We start from the raw sequence: 26071 nt of genomic DNA, 5'->3' as shown, positions 1-26071 counted from the left end.
GATGGCTCAAAGCTACGGACTTCCGGCAGGACGTCCAGACCAGAGTCCTGGACATGCCCTTCGACGGGAACAACCTGTTTGGGAAGACAGTGGACGATTCCCTTCAGGCCATCAAGGCGGATACTGAGACGGCCCGGGCCCTTGGAGTCCTGCAGCAACGACGGACGCCCTTTCGGAGCGGCGGAGGCAAGGGCGCCTCCAAAGGTTCCGGCGGCGGTTTCGCTTCCTACCGTCAAGCGGCCCGCTCGTCGTCGCAAGAGGCCTACAGAGGACGAGGCAAGTCTAGCGGACCCCGCCGTCGTCGCCAAGGAGGTCAAGGCGGCAAGGCCGCGTCCAAGCAGGATTGAACCGGCCGTGGGGTCGGGCCCCCACCGAAGCACCCCGGTGGGAGGCCGGCTGGCGGGCTTCGTCAGCGTGTGGGAGTCCATCTCCACCGACCGTTGGGTGCTGGACGCCCTGGCCCGGGGCCACGCGCTCGAGTTTCAAAGAAGGTGCCCGCGCGTCCCCCCCGTGGCCAGGAAAGAACTTCACGTCCCTCAACTTCTCCTGGAGGTAAAGGCGATGCTCAGAAAGGGCGCCATCGAACTCGTCCCAAAGAGGCTTCGGGGCTCCGGAGTCTACTCGAGATACTTCCTCGTGAAGAAGAAGACGGGAGGATGGCGCCCCATCCTAGACCTGCGGCGTCTGAACAAGTTCATCAAGGCGCAGAAGTTCCGGATGGTCACCCTCCAGCACGTCCTGGGTCACCTGGAGGAAGGAGACTTCCTATCGTCGTTGGATTTGGAGGATGCCTACTTCCACATTCCCATCCTAAAGGGGCACCGAAAATTCCTCAGGTTCGTGGTCCAAGGGCGTCATTACCAGTTCAAAGCCGGACTACGGTCGGCACCCAGGGTATTCACCAAGTGCCTCGCACCGGTGGCGGCGCAGCTGCGCCGCGAGGGGATTCACGTCTACCCCTACCTGGACGACTGGCTCATCCGCGCCAAGACGAGGGAGCTCGCCGTGGTCCACACGGCAAGGACCGTCCAACTCCTCACGGACCTGGGATTCGCCGTGAACTACGCCAAATCCCACCTGGTGCCCGCGCAAGTCGCACTGTTTCTGGGAGCGAGGCTCGACACAGTGTCCCTTCTGGCCTCCCCGTCGGTGGAGAGGACCAGGACCATCTTGGGCAAGGTGCAACGGATGTTGGTGGCCGACGCGGCCAAAGTGAGGTCCATCAAGTCCCTCCTCGGGATGATGTCTTCCTGCATCTACCTCATTCCCATGTGCAGGCTCCGGATGCGCCCGTTGCAAGAATTCCTGGATGCGCGCTGGATCCAGACGACGGGCAGCTTCGAGGAAAGGATCAAGCTCGACGAGAGCTTCCGACGAGCGATACGGTGGTGGGGCACCCGCGCGCATCTGACGGCGGGCATGGACTTCCAGACCCCAGCCCACCAGGAGACTGTGACCACGGATGCCTCCCTGGAAGGGTGGGGAGCGCACACCGAAAATCTGCACGCAAGGGGACTCTGGCTCCCGACGGAGAAGTCCCTGCATATCAACGTCCTGGAGCTCCGTGCAGTGTTTTGGGCCCTCAGGTCCTTCCTTCCGTCCCTCAAGGGCAAGGTGGTGAGGATCTTCACCGACAACACCACCACCATGTTTTACATCAGGAAACAGGGCGGAACCAGGTCCCCAGCGCTGTCCAAGGAGGCGCAGGACCTGTGGCATTGGGCCGTCGCCCAAGGGATTTTTCTGGTGCCGTTTCATCTGGCAGGGATAAAAAACACCATCGCCGACTCACTCAGCAGGGAGCTGCGCTCGTGCTACGAGTGGGAACTACGGCAGGATCTGGTGGATCGCCTCTTCCGACGGTGGGGCACACCCCAGATCGACCTGTTCGCGACGGCGACGAACACCAAGTGCCGGAGGTTCGCCAGCAGATTTCCCCAGGCGAGGAGCATGGGCGATGCTTTCTCGTTCCCCTGGGAGGGCCTGTTCCTCTATGCGTTCCCTCCCTTGCCTCTGCTAATCCGGCTCGTCAACCAGCTCAAGAGGTCACGGTGCAGGATGATCCTCGTCGCACCTGCGTGGCCGAGGCAGATATGGTTCCCGGACTTGCTGGACTTGTCAGCGTCCCCGCCGATCAAGCTGCCGGCGGACGCGGATCTACTCTCCAGGGAAGGAGGCGCCATCCTCCACCACGACCCGAAGTCGCTGAACTTGCAGGCCTGGCTCCTGCAGCGCTAGAGTTTGGAGGATACGACATACCGGCCGATTGCAGAGAGGTTCTTGCAAAGGCCAGGGCGTCCTCGACTCTTAAATGCTACGGACACAAATGGAAGAGGTTCTCTGTCTGGTGCCACGCACAGAAGATTAACCCTCTACGGATTACGGCTCCCCAAGTACTGCCGTACCTTCTGACGCTGGCCAAAGCTGGTCTGGCACACGCGTCCATCAAGATTCATCTTGCTGCGATCTCCCGATACACCAGAACCACGGGGCGGACGTCCTTGTGGTCTCATCGTCTGGTGAAGGAGTTCATGAAGGGACTGTTCAGATCGTTCCTGCCGGTGAAGGCTCCGGCCCCGGCGTGGGAGCTCAACGTGGTGCTGACCAAGCTCATGGGACCTCCGTTCGAGCCTCTGCACTCGGCCCCGTTGAAGTTTCTATCGTGGAAAACAGCTTTTCTTGTGGCCATCACCTCCGCACGACGAGTGGGAGAGATCCAGGCCCTTTCCTGCAAGGCCCCGTACTTGACTTTCCACGACACGAGGGTAGTGCTCAGGACGCACCCCTCCTTCATGCCCAAGGTACCGTCGGACTTCCATCTCAACGAACCCTTGGTGTTACCTGTGTTCTTCCCGTCGCCTTCGTCGCCGGCTGAGAGGACTTTGCACTCGCTGGATGTAGCTAGAGCGCTGAAGTTCTACGTGGACCGCACGAAGGGTTTTCGGAAGACGTCACAACTCTTTGTGAACTTTGGACCTGTCAATCAGGGGAAGGCTATCTCGAAGGCTTCCATCTCCAGATGGCTCTCCGGCTGTATCATGTGCTGTCACCGGTTGGCAAACCGACCGCTGCCTGGCCGTCCGAGAGCCCATTCCACCAGAGCGATCGCAGCTACCACGGCGTTCCTATCTGGTGTGCCCCTGCTGGACATATGCAGGGCTGCTACGTGGAGGTCGACGCACACCTTCACGAAATTCTACTGCGTCGACCGGGATTCCAGGGAGGAGTCCAGGGTCGGCCAAGCAGTGCTGCGCAGCCTGTTCGCCTGAGGTGAGCCTGGTGAGGAGGTAAGATGCTTAATGTTGAGTTGATGTGATGCTTAATGTTGAGCCTTTGCCACCTCCTGTGGTTGTGCATGTGTGTACTGCTATGTATTCTTTATTCATGAGCATGTGAATCCATGCCAGACCCCATGCTGGAGAAGGAACAAGTTACTTACCTGTAACTGTTGTTCTCCAGCATGGGTCTGGCATGGATTCACATGCGAACCCTCCCGCCTACCCCTCTGCGGCTCTTCACTTGGTCATACTGCCACTTCACGTGCTTCCAAATCTGAAGATGGCTGCCAGAGGCGGTGCTTAGGTAGAGGGCAGTCATTGGCTGTGGTCAGTATGACGCAGAGACCAGTGATTGGTTATTACTACGAAAGACAGATCAGAAACGAAACTGATACTGGTTTTTTCTTTACCGAGGATTCCCAGCCTGACGACGGGGAATATTCATGAGCATGTGAATCCATGCCAGACCCATGCTGGAGAACAACAGTTACAGGTAAGTAACTTGTTCCTTGCTTCACAAACACAGGAGTCATGCCAGGGTCCGTGGGGATTGTTGTCGTGTGGATGTCGGTGCGACCGCAGTCATATGAGTCTACCGCAAAGAGATCTTGGAAATCCCAGAAAACTTGTTTCAACTTTTGCTTTTGTTCCAGAGTCACACAGGCATCAGCTAGGTTGACTCTCTCTTCGACCATCTGCCTGAAGCCTGGTAAGACTTCTGGTTTGGTTATTTCAGCGGCCTCCTCCAGCTGGGTGGAGAAGTCCCTGGTCAGAGTGCTGATTTGGACTGGAGGCTTCAGGTGGGAAAGGCAGCCCTCATGGACCTGGAAAATCACCTCATCCCTCCTGAAGTCACAAGTCACATCTTCCTTACCATAAGGGCAAGGGCAAGAAGTGTACACCAGGAAGTTCCCCCCATGCCGGGTAAAAATCCTGTCTGGTGTTGTATTGTCGTCACTGTCACTGTCAAAGCAGTCCTTGGGGATTGGCCCTAACAGTTCATTACCTAAGTCTATGGAAAAATGTCGGTCATCAACCGCCATTCCAATAATGGTGCCTGCGGCTAGAGTAATACTCTTTAAGTCGCTGTTATCCACCTCTATTGGAATGATGTCATGTTCTATGTTGACTAATGGTGTTGGGTTTACCCCCAACCCTTGCTGTTGGAGAGAAGCGTTTAGATGTATGTAAGCATCAGGGTTTTTCAAATGTTGTCCTCTTTTAACTTTCACTTCCAGGGAGAATTGTCGGGTCCTTTCTGGGATGGTGACTTCCTCTTTGATCTGAATTTCAACTGCATAAGGTAGCAATTGAGATGACCTAAATGCTTTTTCTGGATCATCAAAGCCCATGGGATTATCCGCTAATCGGGACCAAGCTTTGAAGTTTATTAGGTCCAAACTAATGGCAAAGCGATTGAGAATGTCACTGCCTAAGTAAAAGGCGGCAGGGACGTCTCGCACGACCCAACAATTGTGGACTATGCTCTTGTTGCCAATGGAGATTTTGAGCATACACCTGCTTGGCAGGAGATGTTTGGAATTAGGTGTTTCCAGGTCCATTTCCCATTTGTCTATCAGTTTGGATGTGGGAATGGCTGGATCTTTTGGGAGTTGGCGGAACATGGCTTCGCTGATGAAGCTCTTACCGTTGTTCACACACACTCGAGCGAGAACAGAGTCCTTTCCATCATTTAACTGAACAGGGATGAACAACTGATCTCCAATTTGCTGAATATCAGCCAGGCTCTGAGCTGATTTCACATCTTTCTGGACTATAGGAGTGGGAGTGTCTGATTGTGGATTGGTAAAGAATTTCAGAGTATTTCCTTCCAGTGTGGAATACCACCTTAAACTGGAAGGAAGGTTGATTTTCAGAAATAGAGAGGACCCCCCATCACCAGTCTGTTGTCCTACTGCTATTACTGTCACGTCTGGAATTTGGCTATTCTGGAAGTGAAATTCTACTTGGTCAGGTTTTTGTTCAACCATGTGGCAGGTGCCGTTTAAACTAACATGGTTGACACTCTGTTTTAATTTTATTGGTCGGCTAATCTGGGTCCAGAGGACCTTGTTTACGCAATCTATTAGGGGTGACAACCTCCTCAGGAGGTCATTCCCCAGTAAACAAGGGGTGCCCTCTGGAGTCACAACTATGACTGGGTGTTTCAACTTGTGTCGCCCAATTTTAATGTCCAAGTCTGCCGTCCCCTCGACGGGAATTTCCTTCCCGTCAAAGTTCTGGAGTTGTCCAGGAAGTGAGGTGAGAGGAATTTGGTAATTCTCTCCCCTTCCTGCATTCAGTTCGTCAAAGGCCCTTCTGGACAGAAGGGTAGCTTGAGATCCAGTGTCCACCAGTGCCAAAATTGTACCCTGCCCCTGTACTTGTACCGGGGCATAGTATCTTCCCTCCTTCTCCTCAAGGGGGCACAGATAATGCACATTTTTGGACAACTGGTGGGCTAACTTTCTGGTTTTGGACATTGCAAGAGAAGAGATTTGGGCAGAATTCTGTGGAGAGCCTTGGGAATCTGAAAAAAAAATTGGCAACTGGAGATCAGAGCCATTGTGGGTTCCCCTGGCTCCGGTTCCGGGCCGCCCCCCCCTTTTTGGAGGCAGTCACCAGGATGGGTTTGAACCAGGGGATTTTCTTGCTGTTGGTTCTGGGATGAGATGGTGGGCGGCGGTAGCTCAGTCTCCACATCTCCCCAGTCTGGATTTGCATCCCTAGGGACCCATTTTTCTTTGGGAGGAGTTCCCCCCTCTCTGAAGGAGAAGATCCTTTTCCCAGGATCCTCTGAGGATCCCTCTCCCTCAAATTGGAAGATCTGTACCTCCTCCTCAAACTGAGTCTGTTTGGGTCTTTTGTTTCTCCTACCCCCCCTCTGCTCCTTAGGAGGCAGACTTTCAGGGGCAAGAGATTTTGTTTCCGGTTCCTGGGTTTCCAGGGGCTGTTTACAAGTGAGGAAGGAAGCTTCCTCCAAGGCTTTACCCCCCCCTTCCCCTTGTGCCTCCTCCCTGGGAACCGGTGAGTTATCGGGGTGCTGCCCCCGTCATTGTTCTGGGGTACCAGGTCCAGAGTTTGGGGCATTCTGTGCCGGCATGCCCATCTGGGGGTTCTGCTGTGCCCTCAGTATTTGACCCAGATCCCGTGCCATATTTTGGACCTGGCGCTCTAACTGGGAAACCCGCTCAGGCTGATACGGGGCCCTGTTTTCTCCCCTGGGCTGATCCCGGGAAGGGTAGCTGTCCCTCCTCTGGTAATACCCCGGGTTGGGAAGATTTGGGTACCCCTCCACCCTTGGCCTCCCCTCTCCCGGATTCAGTGGTCTAGGCTCAGGGAATTGGGGAAAGAAGGGTGGATGATTTTGGGGCTGGAAATTGGGTGGATACCTGGGGAAGAAGTTCTGCCCAGGGTTTGGTGAGTTTCTGCCCTCCGGTGGGAAGTTAGGAGGGAAGTTCCCTGGGTTAGGTGCTTGGCTGGATCCCCCCCTTGGGCTGGAGGAGTCCACACATAACCCAGGATGGGTCGACTTCCCTTGTAACGGGGACTTACATAGTCAGGAGAGCGAGGGACCCCATTTGTGGGGCTGCCTCCCTGGCTCCCTGTCTGTGACTGGCCCGAGGACCTTCTGGGCCTAGCCTTATTAGGTGCAGGTAGGTTTTTAGGCCCCCCCATCTCCAACTCTAAAACGGGGTTGACCTTTACCTCTGCCACCTTGGCAGCAGCAGGGGTGTTGTTGGCTTTGGGGTTTTTGGGCGCATTATTTTTATTTTCTATTGGCTTCTGCACCTCATAGATCCGGGTCGCCTGTTCAATGACCCAGTCTAAAGATCTTTTCTCGTGAAAATCCCTCACGAGCTGGGTCATTATGTATTTGGGCAAGGCATGAAAAAATGTATTAATTAATTCTCTACTATCTGTGCGCACCCTTCTGGTGGTCTGCGCAAAAGCACGTTTCAGTTCTTGCACAAATTCTTGTGGGGCCTGATCCTCCCCACACTGCAAGTTGTAGGCTGCCTTGCGAGCCTCTTGGGGATTTCTGTGAACAGAAAAATGTTTTAATATGGCCGCCCTATAGGTGGACCACCTGGAATGATTTTGGTCCTCCAGCCCTGCAAAGAAACTGGAGTACTCTGGGGAGAATGTCCACTTTACATATTGGATACAGCTTTGGCTGTCCTTCAAATGGAAAGTCTCCATCATTTGCTCAAACAACTCTAAGTGCTCCCAAACAGAATACTTGGCATTCTTATGATACGGCGTGATGACGCTCCTGATTGCCTTAATCTGCTTTAAGGGGTCCTTAATCAAGGCCCTTTTTGCCTTATTGGCCTTTTTGGTTCGGGTAACCCTGGTCCATTCATCTTCTGACTCAGAGGCACTGCTCCCAGAGGTTCCTGTCTGTTCTTCCAGGTTTTCCCGGATTCTGCGAGCCTGGGAATGGCTGGCAGAATGTGGGGACCTGGTCTCCTGTGTCCTGTGCCGCTCAGAGGAGTCTTCAGATCCCTCCTTGCTGCCAGGATTTGCTGGGTACCCCCCCACTGACCTAACTGGGCAGAGGTTTTCAGGATGCCCTTAATGGGCCTACTCTCCTGGGGTTCCCCATTAAATTGCACTGTGCTTGGGTGCCCATACCCGGATGCCCGCCCCTCCATTCCTGGGTGGTACTGGCCTCTGAGCCCCATGCTTCTGGCTGGATAGTAATCTGCCATCCCTGTGGCCCTGTGCTCATGTGCGCCAGGGGACATGGGGGTGGCAGAGTCCAGGGACTGAGAGGTATGAGGGCCTCTGGTACTAGGGCTCCTGAGGTTATGCTCCGGAGTTTCCCTTTCCCAGCGAACCTCATCTCTATCCGCCCCTGCTCCCTGTTGCAATGCAAGAGCCTGCATTTGTGCCTTCAGTTCCTCAGTTAAGGCCTTACTAGACTCTATCAGTCTCTCCGGCATTGCTACCTGTTGTTGGAGCCTATCATTGTGTTGACAGAGGGCCTCATTTTCCCTCTGTGCTTCCTGGTTGGTCCTGGAGAACTGGGCCAGTCTTTGCTGCAGGAGGTTTACCTCCTGAGTCCCATCCCTACTGGCCTGCTCCTTTCTTGCAAGAGCCTCTTCCACCCTTCTGGTGTGCTCTACCAAGTTCTGGTTTTCTTTTTGGAGGTCACCCAGCCCCTGGTGGGCCAGGTGATTTTCTTCTGTTTTTCTTTTTAATTGCCAGACTTCCTGGCCTAAGGCGTCTCTTTCCTGGCTAAGAGCCTGCATTTGTGCCGCCAGGTCGTCCCTCTGCCTTTGAAAGGCACCAGCTTTCTGGCGTTCTTCATCAAACTCTGCCTGGGTATCCATGTCTTTCAAAATCAGCTTGTTGTTCTCTGCCTTCACTCTATCTAGATGACTTTGCAGGGTGGCTACCTGCTCCGTGCATGCCCTGTTAAAGTCTAATTGTTGCTCCAGCTTTTTCTGGCTCTGCAGTAGGGAGTCCAAACCTTCTTGGTACTCCTTCTGCAAGGCCAGAAATCTGGTATCCTGGTCAGCCTTTTCCTGTTGCAGGATGTCCATATACCTCTTTATTTTAATGATGTGCTGTCTACTCTCATTTTCTGACTCCTGGCTCCCCTACAGCCTCTGCTCAGAAGAGACCAGGTCAGATTGGACCTTCTCTAACGCCATCTGTCGCTTATTCGCCAGATCTTGGCTTTCAGTACATTTATCCTGCATGTCTCCCATATATAGGTACAGGTATGCGGCTATCCTAACCATCTTGTCTTGTTCATCCTTAGCTTTAGGAGCCATGTATAGTTCACTCAGGGCCACATGTAGGGGACCCTGATCTCCCCATATATCAGACCCTGTTTCAGTGACCTGTTGCGTGATGGCCTGCAACCAGACCATGCGGTCCTGGTGAGTCCACTCACCTCTCACAAATAACTTATGTAAGAAGTGCTCTCTGGCTATTTTCATATCTACCAAGGTCGTCATTCTAGAGATTGGTCTCTGTCCTGACTTACAGAAATTAGTATTTTATTTTTGCAAAACAGACCTTCTTCTTAGAGCGTTCCTTTGAGGAGTGCTTTACAGCGTAACACAGCGTGGTGATCTGACCGGATATGTGTATCTGGTCAGCTGGCACGCTGTATTAATCTGCACAAGTGATAGATCTAACCCAAACGTCCGGCACGAGCCCCCAATTTGTAAGAGGATTCAATTCAACACTACAGCTAAGTCAATGCCTAGTCTGGGATACTGAATGGAAACCCTTATTGATATATCTTTATGTCCAGTTCATGCGTTCTGGATGACTACCCCTATATAACACCCCTCTCTTTGAATAACCCTGACCCCACTGAGCCAAGAAGTAGTTCTGTTTTGCAAGTTAAAAGGTTTATTTGATAATTTAAACAATAGATATATATAACACACTGTAGAATAAATTAATAATTGAATATCACACTTAATCTGATCAGTAATCAATAATGGATAGTCTGGCACTAGCACACTTCTTTATAATCAATGATGAGTGGTTATAGGATGAATAAGATAGCAACAATACTTTTATGGTTTCAAATGGATGCAAGGTGGAATGAAAATGCAGTACAGAAAATAGTCAATATGCGTTCAACAAAACAATGTAATCACTTTTCTCTGGCAATCCCCTCCCCCCTTTATGCAATGCAAGGAAATGGAAGGAAAGCACACAGTTCTCAGAAATGCAATCAACTGTAATTCAGTTCACCCCAGCAAGCTTAGATTACAGATCGGAGTTTTAAACACAGGCCCAAAATGCTTTTATATGTGCTGGCAATGAAGTGAAAAATATGCTAAAATGCTTTTAATTCCCTCTAGAGGTTCAGGGTGAGTGGTATATGCTTTGGATAAGTTCAGGATCACTTTATCAGTGCTCTATAATGGTTGTCAGGTTGCAAACGAATTTTTTCAACGGAAGGCAAGCAGCAGCAGATTTTTACACGTGGAGAAATTGCAAATCGCGGTAAAATTCGCGAGTGCGTTTTTCACGATTGCGGCAAAACTATAGGAATGCGGTTCTAGGTTCGTAGAAAAGCCACGATTCCCAGCTTTCAGAGGAAAGTTACTGCAAGTCTCTACGACAAACGGTTACAGAGATATGAGCGATTAAATAAAGGTCGTTTCTCAGATTTGAAATTTTAAAGTTCAAAAAGACAAGTGACAGCTAGCAACTAGAAAATGGCAGGTGACAGGAGGCAGTTCTACTTAGATTAAAATAGATTGAATTATATTATTTTAACTAAGAGATTGGTTCTGCACAGTTCTACTAGGTACTCGCACTATATTCTTGAATTAGAATGGGCCTCGCCACGGATCTGGTCAGGTTTTCTTCACTCGCCCCGGACGGTCTCTGCGCACAGCGTCTGGGTCAGCTCTACTCTGCTGGTCTGGTCTGGGTCTCTGGTTCTGCTAACAGTGATCTGGGTCAGCTCTGCTCTCTCTCTGGTTCTGGAAATTTGATAGATTTGAAGTCTCTATGTCTGCTCTCTGAAGGTTGAGGGAGGTAAAGTATGGATTTTCCCGGCAGAGCTTCCAGCTGCAAATGGATTTGAAGGTCCCTATCTGTCCTGCCTGTCTGCTTTTATGTGTTTTGAAAATGGGTGGAGAGGCTAGCTTCCTAGGCCCTACCCCTCTCCCCTTGTCATTGGCCCAATTCTCCCCTCTCCCATGATTGGGGAAGGAACTGTGAGTCAGAGTGATGCTGTAGGTTTTATGGGTCAGAGGATCCTCCCCTGTCAAATTGCACACAATCTATATTTGATAAAAAAAAACATATTTGCACAGGTACACATTTGTTTAAAATTACATGCACACCTCACATATCACAGGAGGTATACCCTGTCCAAATCTGCTCTTCCTGGGAGCTTGGGTTCAAAAATGGCACATATTTCACTTTTTAACTGGTTTCGCAATATCGGACATTAACCCAAATTTACACACATGTGCGCAAGGAGTATGGACATTAGTTGATGAAGTGTCAGATTTTTCACATGCACACATTTTGAGTAATATCCTCTTTTCCGCTAAAACCCCCCTGAACATACCACCGGGTCCTAACACGTCTTAAAATGTGGGCAGAAAAATCACAAGAATTATGGTATCATTTAAATAATTTTCACAAGTCCGTACTATGAGTTATTCATCTTTTTAGAGTTATGTTCTGGCCCCAAAGGGGTGTGGTTTCCCCCCAGCACAAGGTTGAATTTCTGGTTTTTCCAGTTCTGCCAAGCCAGCTTGCTCTCACAGGCAGTGCTCCTCCCCTGTCCTTCCAGGAGGAAGCTCCATTTACGACTCCCGCCAATAAAACATTTGCCTGAGTCAGGACAGGGCTTTGTTCAGAGCTCCTGTATTCTGTGGGGGCTCCCCTTAATTCAATTATCAGAGAGATGGCATATCCTTAGTGTGGCCAGCAAAAGGCAGATAGGCCTGGGAACACAGCTGTGACTCAAGTTTCACTCCTGATGGGGGGTAGTTGGTGGGCAGAATTCAGGTCCTTAAGCCAGGTTTCAGATAAAATGTCACTTTTTGTTCCCCAGTTTAAGTCAAGACAATTTTTTTACATATGCAGCTAGAATGCTGATTCTAAGTTCAGAACTATGACATTTAAACAATTGCAACCTATGTGACACTCAGAAATAGGTCACTCATTTCTTTTAAACATTTAGATTTTTAGTGTCTTTCAGTCCAAATTTACTTAAACTGCTGAAATCCACAGCTCAGCCAGTCTTGTTATAAACCTTCAAGTCACTTCAGAATATAACTTTACATTGGATCCACCTCTCAGTAAGTCTTTCTTTGGCATGTTTTGGGTTCATTTATTCAGTTTTCTACAAAAAAGTAAAATCTGGTGTTGTTTTAAAACGCCGTCTTTCTGATAGTGGTGAGTACTGGTACTGCACCCCTTTTTGGGATTTAAGAAAATGAATTCCCAACAGTTATGGGTTTGCTTTTGGCAATCAGCATTGCCATTCCCAATGGTTTCAGACTACCGTGTGGGTAGTCCAATGGTGGTTTTAGGCAGTGTCCTTCTGTGCCCATAACATCGGCAAAAATGAGTGGCAGTCTATTCTTCATGCATTTCCCTGTGCATTTTCTGGGAAGCTCTGGCCATCATGATGTTTTACATGTCAGTAATGCACAGTTTTGAGGTAGGGCTTGGATGCGTGGATAAAAACATCCCACATCGCGCCTTGAAACACTTGTGTATAGGAGCGTTATAAATGCCATATCATATCATACTTCCTTGCATAGGCACTCACCGTTTGTGTGAATTTCAGTGACTGCTGTAGTAGAATAGCCACAAGGCCACGTCATTGGCCAACTGGGATACTTACTTATTTGCACATACTCCTGTCTGGCCACAAACCTGTACGTCTTCGGAGTAATGTAGGCAAAGAAAATATCAACATGTTGCCTGAAAACCATGTATTTTAATATCTGACTTTTGATTTCACTCCAGGTTTAAGCGCTTCTTCCTGCCTCCTATTCCCATTCCACGGATCAGCGGCATAGACTCCGCCCTCCTCAAGGTGAGTGACCATACCCAGTGTCATCGTGTGCTCTTTCATAGCTGATGAACCTAGACTAGTGGGCGAGGCACTAGTCCTTTCACCCCTTCTATCCTGTAAAGTGGTAACACATCTGTGTTTACAGCAAATTCTGCTGTAGTTAAAATATTTACAAGAGTAATGAGTAGTACAGATATTGGGTTTTCAGAAAAAAAAGTCTGGAATTGGCAAATAGGTTTTCCATCCAAACAGGTTATCACACTGAAGCACAAGCTTCATAATTCATCAGCCAGGAAAGAGTGTACCCTTATCAATCACATGTGTCCATGCTTCTTGAATTCAATATTGCATGCAACAGCATTAATTGTGTATTCTTGTGTAATCCTTGATCTCATCCCCATCTCTTATACCCGAACAAACCTGGAACATATTTTGTTCTAACCTTAAAAGACCCTTAATCATGGGTTCTTCCAACGCAAAATGCAGCAAAAATAATCTTCTTCCACAGACATTCATATAAAAATGAAATCAAAAATGTTTTGCTTACTTTACACAATGTATTGCTTCACTCATCTTAACTCACCCAATTAACTTTGTATTAGCAAATAAGCAAATATCTACAGTTGACTTGTTACTAAGAGCATACTCTAACACTAGAGCAGTCTTGTAAAGCGTGCTCAGAATCCTCAAATGTCAATAACCTTGCATGCCGTCTTGCACAGTGTTGGGTCCGCACATCAACATACAGCAGCCCAATGTGTCCCATTAATGGAAGACCTATAAGGCTGCTAAAGAGGGAATAATGTTGTCTGTCACTGGAGTCTCCAACTCATATATTTTAGTGCTCCATATATTTTAGACTACAACTCCCATCAGCCCTACCCATTATAGGCAATGGTGAAGGATCAATTGGAGCCATAGTCCAAAACATTTGGAGAGCCACAGGTTGCAGATAAACGCACTAAAGACATTTTCAAGAGATGGACAAAAAGTTCTGTGCAATGTTTATCCTGGGTCCACATTGATTATTGACCTTGCAGATCTCCCCAAAAATGAATAACTCTGTTTTAATTACAGTGGAATTTCAAAGTCCATAAAAAAATATATTGTTCTTAAAATCATACTGAGCCAGCAATATTGATGGAACATAACATGTATTTAAATACCACTTCATAAGAAGGTCGGTGCTTCTCTTTAATACGTTCTGGTTGAAACCTGTGTCAAATGGTGGATGTTGTATTACGTTTGGCAGGTTGCAGTAGTAAGGTATGAAATGTTCAAAGCAATTTATAAAATGTTTTTGTAGTTCCCTTCTAACCATTCATTGTGAAAAACAGAAATGGCATCAGAGCATGCATTTAACAGCAGTCTGGGCAATTAATATTGACCACAAATTTGATGGGATTGAAAAAAATGACAATTTTCAAAATGGCAGGAGAATGTCACCAATAGATATTTAGAAAATGGTCATCCATTTTAAAGCAAATTCGACCGATAAAATCAGGCACATGAGGCCTGAAGTGCCATTGAATGGCAATATTGGGCCACGTGAGACTGCGCTTGGCATATGATGGAAGAAACTGGACATGTGTCCTTACAAGTGGAGATTACACCTAGAGTATGATGTGTTAGCTGGAATTTTAAGGCACTTCTGGGGTATTTGAGGCTCTGCCTGGGATTTGCTATGAGTAGCTTGCTGGAAATGTGCTATTACACCCTTAAATGGGGTGATTATACCATGCATATGCGGTATGAAATGGCATTTGACAGCACTACTGGGGCACTTCAGGCTGTGCTTGACACATGCAGCAAATGGACACACAAGCCTCCACATGGTAGAAGGTGAGTTTACTTGCACATGAAGCATTAACCGGCAGTGGATGCCTTTTCTTGAGCATTTTAGACATATGATGTAGGTACCTCCAAGTCTGCACCTTGAAAAGAAAAAAAATGCTTTTTAAGTGGCAACACAAAAACATTATTTAATACACAATTCAATGCTTTTAGCTTCATCAGTGCGTGTTTTTTTATACACCCCCCTTGTCTGTCTCCTTTGTCATTTTTGCTCCGTTTGTACTACCACTTACCACCCTGTGACGTCTGCTGAAATTGATCTCCCATACTGTGAAGCATTGCTTTCTGACAAGCGTAGGAAGCCCTTTAATAATGAAATTAGGTGGGTAATTCCATCTCAGAAAGGATGCCCTGCTGGTCAGACCACCCTTTAATAAGCTCCATACCAAGTGTACACCTGTGTTCTATTGCATCAGTCTCCTTCGCTGCAACTCCTGCTGTCTAGTGACATAGTGTGGACTAAGAGGTCACAGATGCCCTGATTGACAGGTGCTGGGACAACAAAGTCACTGTAATACAGGGGATGCTTTTAAATCTTCACCTCTGTCCCAAAACAATGACATTATCATAACCTACCAATCTGGTGGCAGAGCATTCTGAAAATATAAGCCATATCTAAGTTGTGGTATAGTGGTTGGTAGGTCACATAATTACTAAATTCCACTTCGGATTTGGATCATACCCATGTCAAACCTGTAAGCCTTGCCAGACATGAACAGGCTGGTTGTATCCGAGTCAGACTGCTGTCTCTGTTTACCAGCAATACAAAGTGCAGGAAGGCTGAGCCTCTCTGTAATCCTTGGCTTCAAAGGGCAAGCCCTAAACAGACAGGCCAGCCTCACAACAAGGTACTGCTTACCAAAATGCCTTTGAGGTACAGGACTAAATAAGGGGGTTGGTTTCATACAAAATGGCAGAGCAGATCCAAGGGGAGGTAGGATTCTGTTGGCCTTTCTTTCCTACCTGTGTTCCACACTTTGGGTATTATGCAATATGGCACAGGTCACTTGTTATCTTAATAATGTTATCTTGAACCCCATAAAGCAGGCTTGCTTTTAACCAATACTTAGTGGCCTTTTCCCTTTACAAGGAAGGTCTCTCCCCCTTTTTCTTTTGTTTTTATTTTTTTTATTTTTATTATTTGTATATGGTTTAATTAAACCTTTACAAAATTTAAAACAGTTTAAAATTCGAGTAAAATCTAAATAAAAATAATTTCAACATCAAAGAAAACATGGAAATTACTTTATTACAATAAAAAGCACTGTCATCAAAGTAATAATAATGTCACCACCATTTCAAATGCATATTCAGATAGTATTCAAGTAATTTTGCAGACATCTTTCAGAAATCGAACAACCGCTATCTTCAAAGGTATACCAGAGCCACGCATCATTTCACACCATAGTGTTTCAGTTAACAAACAATCTATTAAATTTACAAATTTAGCAAAGTATTTGATTTGTGCTGCCATTAACGGCTTACATTCTAACAGGAGATGATATAGAGTTTCTTTCTCTCCCGGCTCATAACAGAACCTGCAAAGAAATTCAAAATTAGTTGTCTCTCTGTGTTTGTTCCTAGTCCGAATCTCTAACTTCGCCTGTATTACAAACATTAAAATGGAAACGCATAAACTCATTACGGAGAACTCGACCTGGGTATTTTAGGAGATACGGTTCCACGGCCCCCACAGCCTTCTGATGGGCTATTAGATGAGAATATAGTTTTGAGTTGGCCACCTTTGAGATGGTGTTTGAGCAGTCTACACATTGGAGTAATTTTTTCACATAGACAGGATTTTTAATCAGAGTATCTGTATCCAACTCCAACTTTGAAAGGGTTTCCTTACTTGAAATTTTTAATTTGACCAATTGGTCAAGTCCAGACATACCAGCATTAATTCCTTGTCCAAGAATTCTGTATAGGTTGTCTACTGAATCATACAGTAATCTTCTATGGAGGGATAGCCTGCACCACCTAATCCAGAAATTCCAGGTTAAAAGTCCCAGCTCATAATGTAGGACTTCAACAGGGATAGATTTCGGGAGCCAATGCATGCATCCCTTTAATACTCTCGATTCTATTTTAGCGATTTCTATCATCATGGCATCTGGAAGGATTTCTACACCGTAAACCATTTTTGGGGTGACTTTTAGCCTAAAATAACAAAGCAGTGGCAGGATGGAAAATTTACCAAATTTTGAGTCTATTCCTTTTTAGTTGTGCTATCAAAGGAATACCTTTAGTTCGAAGGTGCTCTCGATACAACCCTTGATTGTTTCTATTCAGGATCGGGAAACCAAGGTACATCATTGCCGAGTGAACCTGCAATTTTTCATTATTCAACCACCAAGAGTAAACCTTCCCACTTTTCTTTAGGTCCCTGTTAGAAAGGGTAACTATAATCATTTTACTTGGGTTAATTTTAAGATGGTTTACAGCCGTGTATTCATAAAAGGCCGTAATCATGCGTTGCACACCTTTAGGGGACTGGTCCATGAGAAGGAAATCATCAGCATATGCTACCCAGGGAATAGGGGCAGTGCCAATTTTCGGAGGAATAAATGAACTTTTCTCCAAACAGATACTCACTTCCGAAGCACTTAAATTAAACAGTGTCGGGCCAAAAAGACACGGACCTGTCTTAATCCATTACCGATTTCCAAAGGGCCCGAAAGAAGGCCATCCATATTCAACCTAATCTGCACCTGAGAGTGAAGATGAAGGTGAATTAAGATAGATAGCAAATTTAGGGGCATCCCAAGGGTTTTTAGTTTCCCCCAGAGAATATCTCTATCCACACTGTCAAAAGCCATACTAAGATCTATGGCTGCCAGATAGAATGGGAGTGTGTCTGTTTTCCAGGCCTTAGATTGCAGAGTGGTCAAAAGAAGTCCACCCACTTCTGTTCCAATTCCCTTTCTAAACCCAAATTGCAGGGGTGAAAGGATAGATTGTTGCTTCATCCATAGGTTAATTTCCTTTAATATCAATCCCACAAAGATCTTTGAGTCTGCGTCAAGAATAGCAATAGGGCGATAAGTCTTAGGAGAACTCCTGTCCCCCTTTTTAAAAATTGGGACAATATATGAAAGATGCCAGGATATTGGTATAATTTTTGTTCTAATGACATCTTTAAACTGGAAATAGAGAATCTTTGCCCAACCTCCCGTGTTCCCTTTAAATGGAGCATTCGAGAGGTCATTAGGACCTCCCGCTCTCGAGGAACTAGATGATTTTATTTGTACTTCTATATCCATAACAGAGTAATATATAGACCATGGTAAGGATAAGATCGCACTCCAGTTCCCAGCTGGAGTTTCTTTTTTATATACTTGATCAAAATGCCCTAACCACGCCTGCTCCGATATCGGATTGGTTTGAGAGGTAACTTGACAGGATTACAAATTATTAAGCAGTAACCAAAATTGCCTAGATGAGCCGTCCCTCAATAAAGATAGCATCTGTTCATTATCTGCCTGATGAAGGGAGTGCATCTAACGAATAAGCCAATTTTTATAAGATTGCTTAAGCTTTCTGATATTAAAATTCAATGTGTCAGCATCGGGGGTAGATTTCCTAAGTTGCCTTATTTCTCTCTGAAGAGCTGATTTCTTTACTCTAACCATCCCATCATATTTGTGGGAATGTTTAGCCCCCGCACCAGGGGGCCCGCTTCTTAACAGAAAGTGAGTAGAGTGTAGATCTTACTAATGTGGTGAAATTGTTAGGGAATAGAGGACAGTCTTTTCATCTATCTTCAATTCCTCAAAAGTTTTCAAAAAGAGCCTATTTGCCTTCTTAACATTGTCCTCATGCCATCTTAATCTATTTTTAGAAAGATTTAATTGGACGTTAATCGGGTAGGTTAACCCCCAGGGTTTAAGCCCCTGTGGGGGCAAAAGAGACCGTCGGAAAACTATGGTCAATATAGGAGGATTTACTAATCTCAAAATTTGTCACCAGCTCTAATAAAAATTGTGACACATAAATGTAATCTATCGTTGAAGAATAAGCACCATTAGACCATGTAGGAGCCGATCTTTTGTTATCTCGATTAACACATACAGATGACAGTCCCCAGTCCAAAAAGAATGTATACCATTCGTCTCGATGTGTTTAGAGGGTTCTAATTCACACCCAACAAATGTGTCAGCTGAAATATCTGCATTTAGGCCACCCAAGATCATAATTTGAAGACCCGGATACATCAACATTTCCGTTGACACATCGTCATTCAGAGTTACAAGGGCTTCTTCCAAATTGCCTTTTACAGACCAATAGATGTTAATAATTAGGATTAATGTTTTCCCCATCTGCACTGTCATCTCAGGAAACACTGATAAAAACCTTGTTGCAATCAGTTTATAATTAGGGACTTTCAAACATCCCTTTATGGAAACGGCTGTTATTAGGCCCCCCAAGAGGACGACTCAAAGGGCCCTGAGAGGCCAATTCCTGATAACATGAGTATCCGTCCCTCACAACCAACCCTGTCGTCCAAGTTTCCTGCAAACACACAACCGAATATTGGGTTAATATTCCACAAACCACTGTAGAATTCAACAAATGGCTGTAACCCCTTGAGTTCCATGACAGAACTGAAAAATCATTCACATTAAAGAGAAACCTTAATTTCCTTCAGCTGTGTAATGGAGTCTCTCAGCGACAGGGCTATCCATCTCCAACTAGATTCCTCTTCAGGCACAACCCTTGGCTTGGCACATTCTACATTAGAGCGAACGCCACTAATCTTTTTTTGGTCTAATTTCGCCCCGCTCACGGGTCTACCTTCCTTGAGAAGAGGGAGAATATCGTATCCCATTCTATTAAATTCCTGTGTAGCGTTCAAAAATGCCTCTGACAATGCCCTTGTGTAAAAAACCAAACAAACACAGTCATAGCGATCTAGGTGGATGAAATCTACCAATTTAATGTCTGCTGAGGAAACTGTCCTAAGTGCTTCAATTTCATTACACATAGCTGGGATTCTACCCCTAGTTAAAGAAACATTACAGTCTTGTTCGAATAAATAGTAAAGAATTACACTAGGATAGTCTGGAAAAGTAACCTTTCTCCATCAAGTCTCTTCCAGATTACAAATCGACCAAGAATTAGGGTGAACTCTTGGAGAGGCATTACTCTCATACTTAGCACGCTGAGTTTCCTCCGACCTTTTGATATGTGGGGAATCCATACCTTCCCTGGACTAGCCCCAAGTTACCTCTCTCTGTGGAAGTAGGAGTTTTTGTCTGGGGAAAGATTCCTTCTCAACCTCAGGGCCAACAGAACCCTGAGTTATCTCGGCTGCATCTTGGGGAGGATATACCTTTGTTATCTCTGCATTCACGTGCTCATGCAACAGTGTTTTAACCAACAATCTCAGAGCACCTTCTTTTCCAGGGTCTGTTGAATCTGGCAAGACCTTAGACACCCCAATTCCATTCAAACCCAATTCACCCCTTCCACCTAGACAAAGGTTACTTATTTCAAGCTCACTTCCTCCAGACTTTTCCCAAAGAACTTTTTAACGGGGGAAGTAAGTCTTTCTGTCTTGCCTGATTCAAAAGTCCCTGTATCAAAACATTCAGATCATGGAAGTCATCCTCTTTACCTTTTAATTTTAGTGGCTGGACTAATAAAGGTGGGCGCAATCCCATTCTCGGCGAGGGAGCGGAATTCATAGCCATCTCCACATGGGGTTGAATGCCCTAATTTCCTCCTTTGACCTTAAGTCAAACAGATCCCTCTCCTCTGGATCTACGCCAGGACCTGCCAAAGAACACTCTGTCTGCTTGAGGGAACAATTATCTACATTCCTCATAACCACATTCTCCATGTTCACGTTTTTGTTTTTAGATATAGTTGAAACTAATTTCTGCCCAGAAGGGGAGAGCGATGCCCTCTTCGCTGGTAAGAGAAAGGAGATAGCGCCCGCGATTGGAGGGAAATCCCCCTCTCTAGCGAACTGTATCTCATTTGTTATAGGGATGTCATCTGGGCTTTGCATCACCAGTCCCAGGGAACTTTTTGTTTTTTTAAAGAAAAAATTAAGCAATTTATTTTGATAGGAAACTGAGATCTGTTCCCACAAGTGTCTTTTGTTTCCCCTTAAAATTCTTAGAGTGGGACTACGCCTTCAAAGCTGAAGATAGAGTGTCACTCGTCAATGCTCCACCTCCCCTTTGACACAAAGGATTTTCCTTTCCATCATTCTTTAATTTTGTCGCCTCCATGATTGGCCTGGGGCAAAAGATTGGCCGATTATCATTCAACTCTAATGCTTTTTTACTGGCCTCATTTAATTGACTCAGATTCAGGGTACCTTCCTCCCGATCTACTAGGGAGTGGAGTACTTATTGGTGGTACTTTTGCTTTCCCCATTTTATTACCTTTAGCTAGATCAATTTCATTTTTCTCTGGCATCGAGTCTTTCAAGGCAGAACGCTTTAGGGCCTTCATATATCGTTTTTTCTCTTTACGAGAAATTAAGAATCTGAAGTTACTTTCTTCTTTCCGCCCCTGACATTCCATCGATGCTTGTGTCTCTGCCACAGGATCTATTGCTTCCTTCTCAAGAATATCTGTAAGCATCGATGGACTGTCCAATTTTTCCTCACTTAACGGTTCTGCGGATGTGGGTGTTTCATGGTGATATCTTTGTGCTGGTTTATAGTGATTTTTTCTAATGGCATATTTTCGAATGCCAATTTCTCAACACAATTTTGCCACATTTTTTTTTTAATGTTTCTTTTTTTTATTTTTTTATTTTAAATGGGGGGTTCCACCCAAACCCTATTTTTTAAACACTTTTTTTTACGTACGAAATCCAAAAAAAACATAAAATACAAAAATAATACATTGGAAAAAAAACATTTTCTGCAAAATGTTTTCGAGAAAATGGTGTTTCGAAAAAATAAGTTTTTGAAAAAATGACCGGATACCCTTTGTGCCATCAGGTCCTCCAAATGGTTCTGGATAATGGACAGTTTAAGGGCCTGGTCAGAATTCTGTGTGATCAGCTTTGTCATAATATCTATTTCCGCCAATTTGCCAGATGATAGGTTCAACACAGAAAGTTGACCAGCATCCGACAGATTTTGCTCCTTAGGCTCCAATAGATAATCCGTTTGTGCTGAAGTCTCTTTTGTGAGTAATTCTTTTACCTGCGTAGCTTTAGAGCAACTTACTTGAAGAGAAAGAGATGTAGGGATTTCCTTCAGCTTCTTTATAATTTCATGTGTAAAATTGAGTCCCTCTAATTTATTTACTATGCCAAGGATTTCGGCCAATTTAAGGTTCAGGTCCCTAATTTCATAATGGGTACGCTCATGGCCTTTGTCTAAGCGGTTCAAGATCCTTGTCAACACTGGAAACGTAATTTCCGCTTCCTGCTGGTCTTGAAGGAAAGAGGCATCGATGTTATTAGCTACCCTTGGAAGAGGGGTCGGAAAGGGGGGGTTCATCTTGGGCTCGAACAAGATTGCATTTTGTTCCTGTGTATAGGGACTTCAGAATCGGAAAAGGAGGGAATAATATTATTTTTTATTTGATATTCATTTATTTCCCTTTTTTTTTCTCCTGCCTGCCTGAGGGGTTCTCTAAGAGAGAGACATGATGGACAGGATAAGAAAAGTCCTGTCTAGTGACCTGAGTTCTATCATAGTCCATTTTATCTAAATGTACACTACCAATCCCTACACCCCGTGGCTGAATAGGAGTAGAAGGCCCCAGTGAAAGGCAAACCCGCCTATCAAGGTCTGCCGTTACTACCGGGGCCATCATTGAGTTATCCAAAGAAGGCTTTATAAGATGTATTCCTTTATTCAATAACTGGCTATCCAGATAATCCCGGACACTGAGAAAACTGCGTTGAACCGATAAATCTGGATCCAGAACTGTATCAAGAGGGAAAACATTGGGAATCCCAATTTGGGATGGAAGGATCTATAATAGGCTTAGGGTGGGTGACCTTCCACCAGGGGCCCAATGTTTTCTACCATCCCTCCCTCAAGAGTGTTATGGTCCATATTCATTATTACCTCATCCTTGTGAGGCAAGATTGAATTCCTATCCTTGTATTCCAAGGAGCTGTCCCCCGAATTATCTAAATAGCTTTCTAAGGGAGGCTCTTCAGCATCCTTTTTTTCAGCTCTTTTTATTCAAAGTGGAAGGCCTCATTTTACCACTCTTAAGGGGTCCCGCCATCACTCACCAAAAGCTAGAATGTCCCCAAAGAAGAGGAGGGATTATGTGCAAACTACCTCCACTCCACTTTCCTTAAAAAGGGAGTGTAAAATGGCCGTGCACAAAAATCACCCCAACCACCACAGTCTCAAACTTTAGCATCAATTCACGACCTCGCACCTTCAAAATAACAATCAATAGAATTTAAAGACTTCCATATAGGAGTGAAAAAGGGTAGGAAGCAATATGGTAACACAAAGACTGATGCAGAATCTACTCACAGTAGCCCAAACAGAACGTTCAGTAAGCAGCTGTAGTCGACTAAAGTCTTCCCACTTACTTACTTACTTAAAAAAAAAAGAATTCTTCCCAGCACCCAAAAGTAATAACTTCTCTGAGCCCAACAGAAAGATAACTAAGCCAAAGATATACAATTGCTATTAGCCTGGCCGGTGCCAGTGAACAGCAAACAGCACTTACTGGCACTTCCTGGGGCGTGCGCACAGGGGCGCATGCCTAGAGCTTATGAGCCTCGGCGCACGCAACAGGGGGCGTGGCTTACTTGCCGAAGGCAGGTCTCGTCGGGCTCTGTTGCTCAATGTCCCAAATTAATGTTCTGCGCGTTACGGCGCTGTGACACGGCTGGCTTCCTCTTGCCTACTGCCGCACCTAATGTGGGAACAACTTTACGAATCTTCCTCGTGGAGCCCACAACTCTGCTCACCAGCACTCCTCGCCAGCAAACAGCATTTACTGGCACTTCCTGGGGTGCATGCACAGGGCCGCGTGCCTAGTGCTTAGCCTCGGCACACACAGCAGGGGGCGTGGCCTACTTGCTGAAGGCAGGGCTCGTCGGGCTCTGTTGCTCAATGTCCCAAATGAATGTTCTGCGCGTTACGATGCTGTGACACGGCAAGCTTCCTCTTGCCTACTGCTGCACCTAATCCGGGAACAGCTTTACGAATCTTCCTCGTGGAGCCCACAACTCTGCTCGCCAGCACTCCTCGCCAGCAAACAGCACTTACTTGCACTTCCTGGCACGTGCGCCCTTTTTCTTTGATTCATTCCTGAACTGCAAAAACAATTAATTTGGACCTCGTTTGGGAGAGTTCATCTTTCCAAAGTCCTTAACCATTTAGGTAAAGGAGAGTTCCAATGCAGAGGCAAGCTCCCTATAAATGTGGGTGAACTGCTGCTGGAGGAAGACTTGCTTCTCAGCCAGCTATGCTGATACCCAAGACCATACTGGAGTTGAATGGAACCAGCAGCTGTTAGCGAGCCTCCCTGTTTTGGGAGAATAGGGACTCATTTTGTCCCTGAGCCCTTAGATTAGGACTCACAGCACTGAAGAAGCAAGGAACTGGTCTCCTTCATTTCTATTGCATCAAACCATTGCTGACTGCGTTCAAATGCATTCAAACCAATAGGATCCACGGTTCTGCCTTTGGCACTTCTTCGACCCTCTTTCAATCTCTGTTGCTGTTCCTCAAACCAGTTTGCTGCTGTACTGCGCCAGCTGTGCTTGTCAATTGCTTTGGCTTGAACCAGAAGGTTGTGGCGGTGGAACCACCATGTTTTGAACAGCGTGTTAATAGCATCCTCGTCGCTGACTCAAGCTCAAACGCCAAACTGACCCATGTGTCCCCTTCGAACGGAGACTTGATCTGCAACAAGCTCCAATTTGAACCCAACTTGCTGCATTTGAACCTGGTTAAACCCACTTGCACACTGATAAGATGCCTGGTTCTATGGATTTGAACCGCCAAGAACTGATTATGGTACTGTTGAAATTTCTCACCCTCACCCATGTTCCATTTGTTGGGACACTAAAGAATGGTTAAGCCCCCTTTTGCACCTTTTTCCCCAAAGACATCCGTCTTTACCAACAATGAAGCGCTCTATATCCTGTTTCTCCCTGCTGAGTGTGTGCATCATTATATTCTGCCTTTCTCTGTCTACCTTTACAGCTAAATGTCATTGATGACATCACTGGTGACATCACATGTGAAATTAATTTTGATGAAATGTCCCAACAAGGGTTTGTGTTTATAATGATGGTAACAAGATGTCAGGGGTGATCGGGAGACAAATCATTAGCTACTTAATCTATTAAAGAATGTACTCATCTAAACAACATTGTATTGGAGTGTTGTTGTCAATACAGGAACCTACTCATACATAAACATAGGCAATGGCTGCATTGAAGTACCACAGAAGTACAATATTTATAATGTTGTAATTTTGGATAGTACAATAATGAATACTACCTTATCAGAGTTTTGAGTAATGTTAAACGTGTAATGAATAACTAACAATTCAAGACTTACTAGACTCTTGTGCTAGTACAAACAATACATATAAAGACCCACAATGCATACAAATCAGAGGCACATACATGGAAACTAAAGTAAGGAAGAAAGAAACCGTATCATCAGAAAATGTTAATAACATAAAAGTTTTTTCTTCATGTATACAAATGAATGGTGTGTTTGAGGCCTGCTTATTACCCCATGTATGTGCACCACGAGCTGAGAGCAAACCCTAAGGAAAGTACTTTAAGAACATATGACAAGGTTAATGTCTAGATATATAGCACCTTTTGAATTTTAATATTCTGACTGTCCGTGAAGAAAACCACCTGGCTTACAATGGGTGAGGGTGAGAAATTTCAACAGTACCATAATCAGTTCTTGGCGGTTCAAATCCATAGAACCAGGCATCTTATCAGTGTGCAAGTGGGTTTAACCAGGTTCAAATGCAGCAAGTTGGGTTCAAATTGGAGCTTGTTGCAGATCAAGTCTCCGTTCGAAGGGGACACATGGGTCAGTTTGGCGTTTGAGCTTGAGTCAGCGACGAGGATGCTATTAACACGCTGTTCAAAACATGGTGGTTCCACCGCCACAACCTTCTGGTTCAAGCCAAAGCAATATGTCAGTGAACAAAAACAAGTGGCCCAGATATGTGATGTCATCAATGACATTTGTGATGTCATCTTTGATGTCCTGGGTGTTAGTCTTAGCAGTGAACGGTGGTGGCGCGAGTTATCGTTGCTTAGCTTACCATAACTGGTGAATTTCCGAGGTTTTTCGGTTTTACTTGTAACCATAACATCCCTTTAACAAAGGTTTTTCATTGAATTCCATAGGTTTTTATTAATGCAACTTAACCATAACGTCCCTTTAACAACATTTGTTCAGTAAATTGCAAGGGTTTTTACCAGTGC

General features: G+C 45.8%; 1 protein-coding gene across 5 annotated transcripts in view; it reads left to right on the top strand.

The window, feature by feature from the left end:
- Window positions 1–26071, top strand: part of LOC138525768 (prolactin receptor-like) — a 1166304-nt gene that overhangs the window by 1114350 nt on the left and 25883 nt on the right. For all 5 annotated transcript variants that reach the window (XM_069635962.1, XM_069635963.1, XM_069635967.1 and 2 more), the window contains one exon: window positions 12756–12825. In XM_069635962.1, coding sequence (XP_069492063.1) covers window positions 12756–12825 — 70 coding nt within the window. The remainder of the gene's footprint in view (window positions 1–12755; window positions 12826–26071) is intronic.

The sequence above is a fragment of the Ambystoma mexicanum genome, chromosome 7p (genome assembly GCF_040938575.1).
Source record: "Ambystoma mexicanum isolate Mex_15411 chromosome 7p, UKY_AmexF1_1, whole genome shotgun sequence".
Taxonomy (NCBI): Eukaryota; Metazoa; Chordata; class Amphibia; order Caudata; family Ambystomatidae; genus Ambystoma; species Ambystoma mexicanum.
Note: the sequence above shows the minus strand (reverse complement) of the source record. Positions and strands in the feature narration are given on the sequence as shown.